The 13,432-nt window shown below is 40.6% G+C and overlaps 1 protein-coding gene across 2 annotated transcripts in view; it reads right to left on the minus strand.

The window, feature by feature from the left end:
* CHCHD3 (coiled-coil-helix-coiled-coil-helix domain containing 3) overlaps window positions 1-13,432 on the minus strand; it is a 168,195-nt gene that overhangs the window by 54,365 nt on the left and 100,398 nt on the right. For both annotated transcript variants that reach the window (XM_051612738.1, XM_051612728.1), the window contains exon 5: window positions 9,720-9,803. In XM_051612738.1, the coding sequence (XP_051468698.1) occupies window positions 9,720-9,803 (84 nt within the window). The remainder of the gene's footprint in view (window positions 1-9,719; window positions 9,804-13,432) is intronic.

Genomic DNA, 13,432 nt, shown 5'->3' on the forward strand with positions numbered 1-13,432 from the left:
CAACCTGCTCTTATCCTCATCCTGCTCTTACCCTCTTTAGGACCTGTTGTGTGTGTCTGTGGGACAGCTGTCCCATGGGAAGGACACCTTGCCCCAATCCTCACGGGCAGCTGGGTCCTACTGCCTGTGAGTTCCAGCCTTCCCATCAGACAAAGCCAGCAACAGCAGAGGAAGGGCATTATCCAGCTCTCCTGACAAGATGATTTCAGACATGAGAATAAAAAGGAGGAAGGCAGAAGGAGCCACCCAATGTAAGAGCCATTTGGGTGGAAAAAGACCTTTAAGACAATTAAACCAGTACTGCCAAGGCCACCACTACACCACGTCCCTCAGCACCACATCTACATGGCTTTTAAGTGGATTGAGAACAGCCCTGAGGAGAAGGACTTGGGGGTATTGGATAAGAAGCTCAACATGTGCTGGAGCCCAGAAACAACCCGTGTCCTGGGCTGTCACCAGCAGGGTCACCATCAGGGCCAGGGAGGGGATTGTCCTCTCTGCTCTGAACCCCTGGCAGGGCTGGGACCAGCTCTGAGGTCCCCAACACAAGAAGGACATGGAGCTGTTGGAGAGAGTCCAGAGGAGGCCAGAGAGATGATGGGAGGGCTGGAGCAGCTCTGCTCTGGAGCCAGGCTGGGAGAGTTGGGGTGTTCAGCCTGGAGAAGGCTCCAGGGAGACCTTAAAGCACCTTCCAGTGCCTGAAAGGATTCCAAGAAAGCTGGGGAGTGCCTTTGGACATGGGCAGGGAGTGACAGGATGAGGGTGAATAGATTAAAACTGGAAGAGGGGAGATTTAAATTAGACACTAGGAAGAAGTTCTTTAGTGTGAGGGTGGAACAAGTTGCCTAGATAAGCTGTGGCTGCCCCATCCCTGGAAGCACTGAAGGCCAGGTTGGATGGTGGGAAGTGTCCCTGCCCATGCAGGGTCGTTGGGACTAGATGATCTTTAAAGTCCCTTCCAACCCAAACCATTCTGTGATTCTCTGAATGTGTCTATATATTCAGACTTCACAAGCTCCAAGATTCAAGTCAGTTCAGCACTAACTGAACGACACTCAGGGAAACATAATGATTAGTGATGACCAGTTATTATGGGACCATAAATAAATTCCTATTCTTAAAGTACAGTAGGAGGTCAGTAAATGCTGAGATCCAGAGAAGTGATGATTGTATAATTGAGGAAAAGTTAGGGGAGAAAAAATTCAATTCAAGCAGTGAGGACTTAAAAGCTTCAGGAGCAGAAATGGGTTTATGAAAGAAATCACTTTTACAAAGCTGCATGATAGCTGGACAAATACAAAGCACTACATATAAATAGCCAACTCCTGAAAAATAGTATTTCTTTGTTTCTTGGATCAGTATATCCCCTTACTACTAAAATCTCTAGGAATTTGAATTTCAGAGGTTCTGAGCATTGTTATTTTCAGTCAAAGTCTAACCTCAAAGACAGTGTAACCTCAAAAAAACAAAAAAAGCCTTCCCCCATACCTGAGCAAGTGTCATAGAAAAATTCTACAAGAAACAACACCAGGGCATCCTATAGGCTGAGAAAGAGAATCCAAAATGTGCTTAAAACAGCATTTTAGGCAAAAAACATAATGAAATACAAGAGGAAGAGTGGAGGGAAAATATCAGAGTGAGTCAGTTCTGGCCACTGACGTAAGAAAAACATAGTGAACCAGAAGGTACTGCAGAAAACAAAGTTGTAAGAATGATGATGGGTTAGAGAGAGACACTAATGGAGATAAAAATCAAGAGAGAAAAAACCTAACAAAAAGCACAGGACTCAAGTTATTAGTTTTCATCCAGTATATCATTATCTGTAGCTCATCTGCAAATTCTTACAAAACAGAAAGATGGAATTAACCATCTGAAACTACCATAAATGAAAAAATCATCCCCAACCATGGTTTTGCACATACTGAGGAAATAAAAAAAGGATTTCAAACAACCTATGTGAAATGACTGGCTACATGTTATCAAGTGCCTTTCTGCACAGGGGAAAAAAGCCTGGAATGTTAGTTCTCTACGTTCTATATAGTTCTCCGGTATGAAGACAGGCTGAAAGAGTTGGGGGTGTTCAGCCTGGAGAAGAGAAGGCTCCAGGGAGACCTTAGAGCACCTCCCAGTGCCTGAAGGGGCTCCAGGAAAGCTGGGGAGGGGCTTTGCACCAGAGAGGGAAGTGGCAAGACAAGGGGTAATGGTTTTAAACTGAGTGACAGAGTTGTAGGTTAGTACATCAGGAAGAAATTCTTCATCATGAGGGTAGGAAGGTGCTGGAACAGGTTGCCCAGGGATGTTGGAGAAGCGCCATCCCTGGAGGTGTTCAAGCCTGGTCTAGTGGGAGGTGTCCCTGCTCATAGCTGGGAGGTTGGAACCTGATGATCTTGAAGGTCCCTTCCAACCTTCACCATCCTATAATTCAACGATCACACCTTTTTTTTCTTCTTTCTCCATTTGCATCAAGAAACACATACAGAACAGAAAAATCATCTATAAACAAACATTTAGAGAAACATCAATACCTGCTATTCCTAACAACCCCTTATTTTGTTATTAAGTAACATTTCACCATTGCTGTTGATTGGAGATGTGATAGCAAAAGATGAGACTGGAACAGGTACTTTTTAATGGGCAAATACATCTGAAGGAAGTGCTGGGCAAATTTGGTGAGCTCAGGGAACAAAATATTAGGTTGAGAAGTTTATGTAATAATAAACATATTAGCTATTTATTCAGAAATTGGTAAAGATATGGAGCAGAAAAAAATATAAAATCACAGGTTAAGAAACAATGGTTCAGATAAGGATGGTGGCCTAGCATGATGGAGGTAGCACATGAACATGGCACACCAGCCAGCAGGGTACAGCTCAGCCTGTCCTTCAGGTTTGAGGTTGCAGATATTCTAATTGGTAGCAAGTTTCCTAATCTCAACCTGCCAGGCATGAAGCATTCAACAAAAGCTCCATCCCCAAAATATAATGAAATTTGAAGGGAGAAATTCTCTCCTATTGGCAACATGAAGGAAAATCACAGGTTGGGTTGACAGCTTCATTATGCTCAACTGACAAGAACATTATGCTCTGGTCAGTATGAAAAAGGGTGGTTTTCAGGAAATACAAAGCACTGGGAAACTCTGATGAACTCCTACTTTTATCTCATGGGTGCAGCATATAAACTTACACATAGAAGAGTCTCCTGGCCCAGAAACAAGAAATTAATATATCTTTATTTTATATTCAGGTGTCCTGCTGCACTGATATGGGGGAAACTGCAAGAATCCACTGATGCAGATGAATATTCATTAAGAAAAAATAAAGACACCAAGAATTGCACAAAGATACTACAAGTCATTAATAATTACATTATATGAGATACTATTCTTCAATTTGAAGCTGTAATACATTTTACTGCTTCTGAAAAATGTTTGGAAATAGGGTTATGTATTGATGCACAAGGGTTTTTTATCCCTACTCATGTGATATGGTGAGGAGAAGAGAGAGAGAAGTAGACAGAGAGATAAAAACAAGAAAACAACACTAAGAACACCTCATAAAAATAGATGGGAAATAAGAACGATGGAAATATCTTCTTTCACGACATGAATATTTAGACACTGATGCTACAATGAGTGGTTAAAATGCAAAATTAGTTAAGTGAAGCTCCTGGAGAGAGTCCAGAGGAGACCATGAAGATGATCCAAGGGCTGGAGTACCTCTCTTATGAAGTCACACTGAGAGAGTTGGGGTTGTTCTGCCTGAAGAGAAGGTTCTGGGGAAACCTTAAAGCACCTTCCAGTACCTGAAGGGGCTCCAGGAAAGCTGGGGAGGGAGTTTGGACACAGACTTGTAGCAAGAGAACAAGGGGAAATGGATTAAAACTGGAAGAGGGGAGACTTAGGTTAGACATTAGGAGGAAATTCTTTAGTGTGAGGGCGGTGAGACCCTGGCACAGGTTGTCCAGGGAAGTTCCATAATTCCATGATACCCACTCAGAATTTAAAGAGAAGGATGGTCTGCAAACTGCCTATCAGGAATTCTTTTCTGAAATAAAGGAGCTTGGTTAGGTCAAAGACAACACAGATATTACTGAAAGGATCAGTTTAAACAGCAGAAGAAAAAAAAAAAAGACCAAGATTTTAGCTGTAGCACATTTTCTAACTTCACCTCTCCTGACAGAAGACTATGAAGCACCTCCATAGAGGCACACTGGAGAAACCCTGAAAGTTGAAGAAGTCCTAAGAGATTCACTTCTGGAACATGTTATCTAAAATGATGTTGGCAGAACAGATAAAGGCTGCTCCTGAAAGGTTGACTTACTCACCCATGGTAAACAAGATGCAAAAGAGAAAGCAAATGTAGAAACATTGATTGCTGTCACTGCTATGTATTTCTGTTCTAAACATAATGTATTTGAGCAGTATTTTGACTTGCAGCTTGGAAAAACCTGGTGGTATTACTTGTGTCCAATCAGGAAAGCAACAAGTGCTAAGCTGTACTTGTTGATTAAGTGCAGGTCCGTCAGGTCTCTGCTAGAAATAATCCCTCCTCTTCATGGGAACTGGGACAAAAAGCTTGCTGAGCTTCCCCTGCACCTTCCTCAACACTCCATACATAGTTCCATCAGCCAAATCCATTTCCTACTTTGCTGGATCCAGCCTGAAGTGCACCTACATCAGTGCTATTTGATTTTGAAAGACATGAAAGAATGCAGTACAAGTGTGTGGAGAGTAAACATGTTTGCTGTAGCAAATACAAACTTCTAAACACAAGAGGTAAGAGCACAATCATCCTCTGGTTATCAAATTCTTGCTGATACATTCCTGCAAGATGGAAGGAAGTAAACAAACCAATAACCAAAACCTAATAGAAACAAAAATGTTTAAACTGCTAAAATACCTTGTAGGGAATAAAAATGCTTGTAGTTATTACACTGCTCTATACAATAGTCCCCCTGTGTTATCTACATTTTGCAAACTGGAGTTTACAAAAAACCACAGCAAACAGATTCTGATTATTTAGTTGTTGAGGTCTGAAAAGATAAACATGACTCTGAAGCATCTGAACAAACATGGAACTCACATTGTTTGCATCTTAGCACTTCTGTTCATTATAAACACCTACAAAAAGCCAATACTTGGCTGTGAAGCTGAGCTGTGTATCATCTCCTTTGCTGAGTGCTGGGGCTATCACTGCAAAGCATGTTGGTCCATTCCAAGCTTTGAATAGAAAAAAGGAAGTAATCATTACATTATAATTTCCCCATGCAATTGGTATAAGCATCTCCTACCACCAGGATTAGCAGGAATGCAAGATCCCAGAATAAAGCTGCTCAGCAGCGAGGGTGGCAGTTTAATGCCTGGTAAATTTGATTTCTCTGAAAACCCTGACACATCATAATAGCAAAATCCTATTTACTGTAGCAAGCAGGATGGATAATACTATTTAACACCTGGTATAGTATGTGCCATCAGCTTTGTGCTCTCTCTGCTCATCTTACCTTGAGGTTAATGCTCCTTGACAGCCTACATGGTAAGTAGAATCCTCAAATTAAGTGCCGAAACTACGATTTGCAAATCCTTCCTTAAAATTTAAGTCATGGAAAAAAAAATAAAAATGGATGCAGATAAGAGGATCACATTTCCAGAACTCACATCTATATTCTCAGGCTCTGATCTGCCAGTAAGCCCTGTATGGTGCACGAATCCCACTGCACAAAGGCCTCTGAAGTTAGTAAGGACATGCACAGAAATTATAGAACTGGCAAGGGAGAAGTATCAGGGCAGTAACTTGTTGACTGCTAAACCTGTAGCATATGCTGAAACCTCTAAATGCTGACAGAACCATTTTATTACCTGATTCTGTATTCATATTCACATGCATACTACTCAATATTTACTGAAAGTATCTCCAGAAAACTCACAAGCATAAAAACTAAGCTCGAATGAGAAATTTCCTAATTAATATTGGGATATACATCTTGCACATTCACACAGAAAAACTAAGGAGTTTTGTTATAAAGCAGTGTATTAAAATTAATTTATTCCTGCTTCTATGACTAGGGGCATGATTCTTATAATGATGCATAATAGTATGAAGCAGAACATGAAAACAGTTGGATTTGCTGGAGAAAATGTGAACTAGGAAGAGCTGCATCAATCTCAAAACCACAGAAGCACATGGAGACACCTCACTTTGAATGTCTGCATGGTGCCAAAACCACAGGCAGAAGCTGGAGAGGCTCCTGTCACGTTTCCTATGCAGCAAAAGGGTTCCCAAATACAAGCAACTGGTGTCAGGAACAACAGGATATCAGCTGCTCTGTAGGCAAAACTAATGCAACTGTTGATGTTGCCTGGAACCTACGTATCAGGGTGACATTAGAGATGGAAAGATGGTTCTGAAGCCTACAGCCACCAAGGCCTGAAATTAATGTTGAAACCAGTGGCAGAATGGGAGGATGATGGATGTGGAAGAGCTGAACAGAATAATGATGAATACAACAGGACAGAAGGGTGTGAGTGTGCGGGTACATGTTTGAGACAATGTTAGAAAAGGAGGATTGTTCTTCCAAGTAGCAAGCTGCTCAGTCTGCCTGACACGTGAGTTTTCCTCGCTCTGTTATTTTAAAAAGAAAATTCAAATGGTTTAAAATACCACTAATGCCACCTTATTATAGTAAATAATTAAGACAATGTATAATACACATATGATTTGGATACTACTACATCTGGGTTTTTTTGCTGTATTCAAGAAGCACCATTAGCCTGTTAGCAGACAGGCAAAACACTGACAATTTTTCTCAAAGCTTAACGTGCCAACTTTTAAATAACAGCTTCACATCCTAGCCAGACATGCAGTATGAGAAGGTTATTTCTTAAGTCCTTTGTTAAACTATCTCGTTTTCCTTTGCTGCTGTGAAGCAGGTAATAACTCATAGCTTATGTGCTATCTTTGACCTAGAAACACCAGCAGCTGTTAGGGGAATCGCTGGGTTTTTGGAAAGTACCAAAAGGTTTTTAGCACATAAACCAAATTTATGAACAGATATAGCCCTGGAGAATAGAATTGTTTATGTTTTAGCATCACAGCTGTCACTGGTGCAGTTATTTTGTCCTGTATTAATCCCCTGAAAAGGTTGAATATCTTCACGCAGCCAGTGAAATATTTTATAATTGACAGACTTCATCTGGCACTGAATATGTATCATAATTTTCTCCATAAGGAGCACATTGTGCTGACACTAATCTGTTCTGTTGTCATCTCCCTTTATTATCACTGTCTGCATTGTTTTTTCAGAGGCATTGAAGAACACAAATACGAGGCGTCTAATCGAAAAAGCTAAGTAATCAAAAAGCCAATTAATCATACAGATGAGTCCTGACACTCAATGATGCAACAGGCAGAAATACCACAGGCGCATAAATGAAGTATTTTTAAGTGTGCTTATTTGATGTAAGAATGATCTGAGAATGTAATTAACATTCTTTGTCACAGGTGACAGAATTGCACTGCACATTTCTTGGTACTGACTTTACTTCTCTCAGCTGCACTTGCTCTGCTCCCACCTTACCTCCCGTTGTGGTCTCTTCTCTGTTCAACAGCCCACACTCTGACTTTGGGTACCTTTCATTGAAATCAGGGCAAGTCTGGGAATAAACAAGCAGCCTATTATTGTGCTCTGTAATTTCCAAAACCTTAGGCCTTTTCAGACCTTCCTTTTTCTTCTTAAAGTTCTATTTCCATCCCAAAGCTCAAAAATCACTGATACGGAAACTCACAAATGACCTTAACAACAGCAGCAGGCACCAGGCTCAGTGAAGCTGGGATTGCAGGAGACATGACCTCTCTGCTTTTGCAGGTTTTAATTCTGTAATCTCCACATCTCTGAAAAAGTTCAAAGCCTGATGTAGAGCACAGAGTTCACCTCCTTCCAGAGCTCCAACAACTCTTTTTGTGCAGAAGAGATACACACACGTACTTTGAAAACAAACCAGATGACAACTTGGCAAAGCAAAGGTTTTTTAGCTTACAAATAAAAAGTCACTATAGTCTAGCCTTAGTATCACGACAGCTCCATTCTGAAGACAGAGCAAACATCATCCATGGCATAAGACAGTTCTTTCAGAACTGCCTGCTGAAGTCCTAAAGACCCCCAAGAAAAGACAGCAAGAGACGGCAGAGATCACCTATTTCCTATCACTTGGGGGACAACACTCCTGTAGTCCTCAAATACAGTTATTTGTAGTTCACTATCTCAGTTTACCCAAGAAGGATGTACTCACATGCCTGTTAAAATGAGATTCCATGTTGGAAGTCTTCACTTAACAGCAGCAAGTGAAGGCACTGTATCAGCAACCTAACTTCACGCCAAAAATAACTAAGAATAGAATCTTACATACTGCATAGCACCTTAAAAAGATAAAGGAAAAACTTTATCACACATCCTTTACCACGAATTACTCCAGTACTACTTGCACCATAACCAATAAATAGAAGGCTGGTAACCAAGAGCAGAGGAGCAACCACCCCATAAGAAGTGAATGAGATCCCATGGACACGTTTTCCTCTAATACCAGCCAGTTATTTCATAAACAGGAAGGTATTCTGTGGTTTGGTTCTTTTGTGTGAAGGATTTTAATTTTTAACTGCTTTAATAATGCAGTTTCAGAATCATTAAACTAATTTTCCCTCATCCTTTCAAACTGTGTCTCATTGCCAAGAACATAACTTCATTAATGTCATCTTCAAAAAGGTAGGACAAAACACCGAGACAGTATCTGATATGCCCTCTATTTAAAATATTCATTAAGACCAATTATACACACTGATAATTCATACAACATGCTCATCTTGCTAATCCATAAGAACAAGGGGTTTTCTTCTATTCTGCTAAACTGCATAAATGAATATGTCTCTTGTTAATACCGTTTTCAAAACTGAGTAGGAAAAATCCTAAGGAGTCAACAATAAGTAGGCTCAGGAAGAAGTCAGAGGTGCAAAGGAGGCAAATGTACTCAGGCTGAGGGTTACAACCAAGCTGGGATTTGGAAAATGATGGCAATAATTATTTGAAATTAACATCCTATAAAATAATACCCTATTAAAAAAAAAAAAAGGAATGTTAACAGCAACATGTTAAAACATTGTACCCACTTCCCACAGCTCAAACTCTTCTGTACAGTTTAGTTTTGAGTCTACTGTGAAAAAAGACACAGAAGTGCTTTTTAAACATGGCATAAACAACTTGCAATTAACATTAAACTCTCCACATGCTGGTTGCTTTTAGAGAAACTACCACACTCACCAAAAGGATCTGTGGACTGCAATGAAAGCAGAAATTCAATTTATCTCCTCACAGTTCATGAGCAATTTTAAGATTACTTGGTGATACTCATTCACTTACCCTGGCTTTTCATCAGTGCTGATACAAAGTAACCTCATTAGGATTATTTCTCTGTATGTAATTACTGACAGAAAATCTCACTGCAAGTGTGAGAATTTAGTTAGCAAAACCCCCAGTATTCTCAACGTTAAAGTCTCCATCTTGTCAATATTAAGCCAGAAACAGTAGCAGTAAATAAAACAAACAACCCTCTGGCCACAGTTTTAATCTTTCTCTCCTTAGAAAAGTCATCCTGTGTAACAGTAAAACTCAACCAGAAAGTCAGTAGCAGAAATGAGCAGAACACTCTTCATTAAAAGGGAAAGCAGACTCACTCTTTCCTCCAGTCGAGCCAGCTGCTCTTTGTAGTAGGCATCATGCTTCTTCAGTTCTCTGTCTTTCTCTTCCAGCTGCTTGGCCTAAAAAAGGAAAGATAAAACCAGATCAAGAAAGAGCATCACTTGCAAAGCAAAACCTCTATTAGAAATTGTACCAGTAAGGAACATACAGAGATTGGGAGCCGTAGTCCATTAGTTTTTGCCAAAGAGGACATTAATAAGATGATGATTGCTGCTCTGAAAAGGTAGAGAGATTGTCTATTGTACTGGGGTTTTTTCCTTCCCTCCTCAACAGCTGTGCCATAGATTGTCCAAATGCATTTGGAAACATCATGAAGATGGAACCAAGCACACCATGCTGACAGGAACCTATTTTAAAAAAAAAATCAGCTTTACACATCACTGCTGAACTTCAGGAAACCTGCTCAAGCTTCTGAACAAAATAAACACACAGAGCCTGAATAATCAATTTAATAACACAGTATTGTTAACAGAGTGGACATTTTGACATAGAATCACAGATGGGTTTGGGTTGGAAGGGAACTTAAAGATCATCAGGTTCCAACCCCCTGCATGAGCAGGGACACCTCCCACCATTCCAGGCTGCTCCAAGCCCCATCCAACCTGCCCTTCAACACTGCCAGGGATGGGGCAGCCACAGCTTCTCTGGGCAACTTGGGCCAGGGTCTCACCAGCCTCATAGTGAAGAATTTCTTCCAAACGTCTAAACTGAATTTCCCCTCTTTCAATTTGAACCCATTACTTCTTGTCCTGTTTTACATGGCCCTGTGAACAGCTCTTCCCCAGCCTTCTTAAACGCCCCCTTCCTAAACTGGAAGGCCACCATGTCTCCTGAAGCTTTCTCTTCTCCAAGCTGAACAGCCCCAACTTTCTCAGTCTGTCTTCACAGGAGAGGTGAACTTGCAAAAGCTGAACTTACATCCACACATTTGTAGGCAGTATTAAAAAGAATTCTTTTGAAGAAGCTGTTTTTTCTTTTAAAATCCCAGTTCAGGAATGTATTTAAGCACATGCTTAATTCTAAACACATGAATGCTAGGAAAGAACCAAATGCTCATGTATTTTCAAAAGCAGAACTAAGAAGTACATCTAAAACTGCTGTCCTCTTTAATTAGTAGCTACTCCACTGGAAACTCCTAGATCAGCTGAACTATCCAACTAAGTAAACTGAAATCTTTACTACAGGATCACTGCCATGCCCAGTAACTTAACATTATAAAGAATAATTTTGATCATCTCTCTTTTGAATACTAGTATGACTTGAGGATTCATTTAAGAGGCACTACTTCCAGCTCTACTGAGCAAGCTGACATTTTTTTGGCTTCTCATCTGCACTACATACCAATATGCAGCATTAAGGAGACTCATTAAGAATCATCAAATACATTTTAAAAGTACACATGCACAAAGGATACATACTAAGCTACAAGTCCTCCAGAGGAAATACTAGACAAGTGATTTTTAACAAGCTATGGAGGATTTAACACCTACATTATCAGCACAGATTCATTCCAGGCTCATAATGCTTTAATAATAACATATCTTTAGTGATTAATCATTAACTATCAGTGGTTGGGCCCACAATTGCCTATTTAACATTAATCATTTACCTCTAACAGGTTATTTTATTATAGCAACTTTACAGTATCTGAAGGGGGCCTACAAGAAAGCTGGGGTAGGGCTTTTTACACACGTGTAGTGAGAGGACAAGGGGCAATGGGCTGAAGCTTAAAGAGAAGAGATTCAGGTTGGACATTAGGAAAAAGTTCTTTCCTGTGAGAGTGGTAAGATGCTGGAACAGGTTGGCCAGGTTGTGGCTGCCCCCTCCCTGGAGGTCTTCAAGACCAGGCTGGATGGGGCCTTGAGCAACCTGGTGTAGTGGGAGGTGTCCCTGCCCATGCAGGGGGGTAGGAACTAGATGATCTTTAAGGTCCCTTCCAACCCAAACCATTCTGTGATTCTTTGATTTTCACCCAAGTACTGATGCTTCAAAGCCAAATCTAAAAAGTTTCTGTTTCAGCATCATAATGTTAACTGGGAAACTCCCGTGTCTCCAGGTGACACTCATAGACACATGTCAGAAAACTTAAACCACATATTGGGCTTCATTTATTATTACTTTTATTTATTTTTTTAACTTTATTTTTTGGCAAAGAGCCAAAGACTAAAATAAAAACTTTGGATGTTTGCTACTTCTCACTTAACTACTTACCTTATTCTCTAAATCCTGAAGCATGTAAAAGAAAAATAATAATCAAGCAATCATATTGAATTTATTATATAATGGTGAATGGAAAAAAAAGGAGGGAAATGGATGCACGTCAGGTGTGTCTGCCATTTAGAACAATGCAGAAAACTGCTTGGAAGTTTTGATGTTTGTTTTTTTTGTTGTTTGTTTGGGTTTTTTAGTGCAACTTCTCCAAAAATATCCCTGCTCACCCACAAAGCACACAGATTTTAATTCTATTTGGATGAAGCAAACCTTGCCCTGTGCCAACTACCTCATCTTTACTGTAGTGCCGTGGAGCAACTGCTACAGCCCTGTCCACCATCATTTAACTCAACCTTTATTCACTGCAGAAAACTAATTACAGGTTTTTCCAAAGCTGATTACACTAAATATTCTGCAGCCCAACTACTGTGCTTGGTATTGATCATTGCTTTGCTTTATCTAAATAATCCTTCTAACACCTCCCAGATCTGCCTCTTGCTGTGGTTACAGCAACAGCTGACAACTGGTTGCAGGTTGTGCCTCCCCAAACCATCCCTTCCAAATATCTAAGTACAGTAAGTCAGTGTATTACCACAGTTAACTCATACACAAATATTTTACATATAAACCACCTTGTGATCCCTGAAATATCTGCAAACTCTAGAACATTCCTTTGGTGCAACAGAAGCTGAAGAGACCAGTGACAAAGTAAAGATCGAATTCATGTTCCATAACGCTCATGAGAACTCTGTTAAGTTCAAGCTTGTTCAATCTCTTAACTTCAATTGTTGTTTCCCATGACTCTATTACCTGAAACCAAGCAGCCAATCTGATTTTGCAATGGCAGTGAGGAGTAATCAAACCCATGCAGGATCATGACAGCTGAGTCCACTTGCCCCATTTCTGATCATTCAGAAGGGCAGAAATGTTCAGGGTGTATGAATGCAACAGGTGAAGAGCACACCAGTAACGGGGGAGGTGAAACCCATCCTATCCTCCAGGCCCAGGTGATCCATCCTCTCTATGCCAAAGAAATAAACATTTGACCTGATCCTTCCTCTCTGAGATAAAAATGAGTGAAAGAACAAAAGGCAACCTTCACAACTGCTGCAAAGCATTTTATGATGACAAAACCCCAAAGATCAACCCAAAAAATCCCTTGCCCATTTTCTCACAGAATGGTTAAAGTTGGAAGGGACCTTAAAGATCATCAGGTTCCAACCTCCCTGCTATGAGCAAGGACACCTCCCACCAGATCAGGCTGCACAAGCCTCATCCAACCTGCCCTTGAACATCTCCAGTGATGGGGCTTCCACAGCCTCCCTGCACAACCTATTCTAGCACCTTACTACCTTCACGGTGAAGAATTTCATCCTGATGTGTAACCTAGATCTCCCCTCTTCCAGTTTAAAATCATTACCCCTTGTCCTGTCTTTGCCCTCTCTGGTGAAAAGCCTCTCCCCACCTTCAGGCACTG

This window comes from Apus apus, chromosome 1 (genome assembly GCF_020740795.1).
Source record: "Apus apus isolate bApuApu2 chromosome 1, bApuApu2.pri.cur, whole genome shotgun sequence".
In the NCBI taxonomy this organism is placed as follows: domain Eukaryota; kingdom Metazoa; phylum Chordata; class Aves; order Apodiformes; family Apodidae; genus Apus; species Apus apus.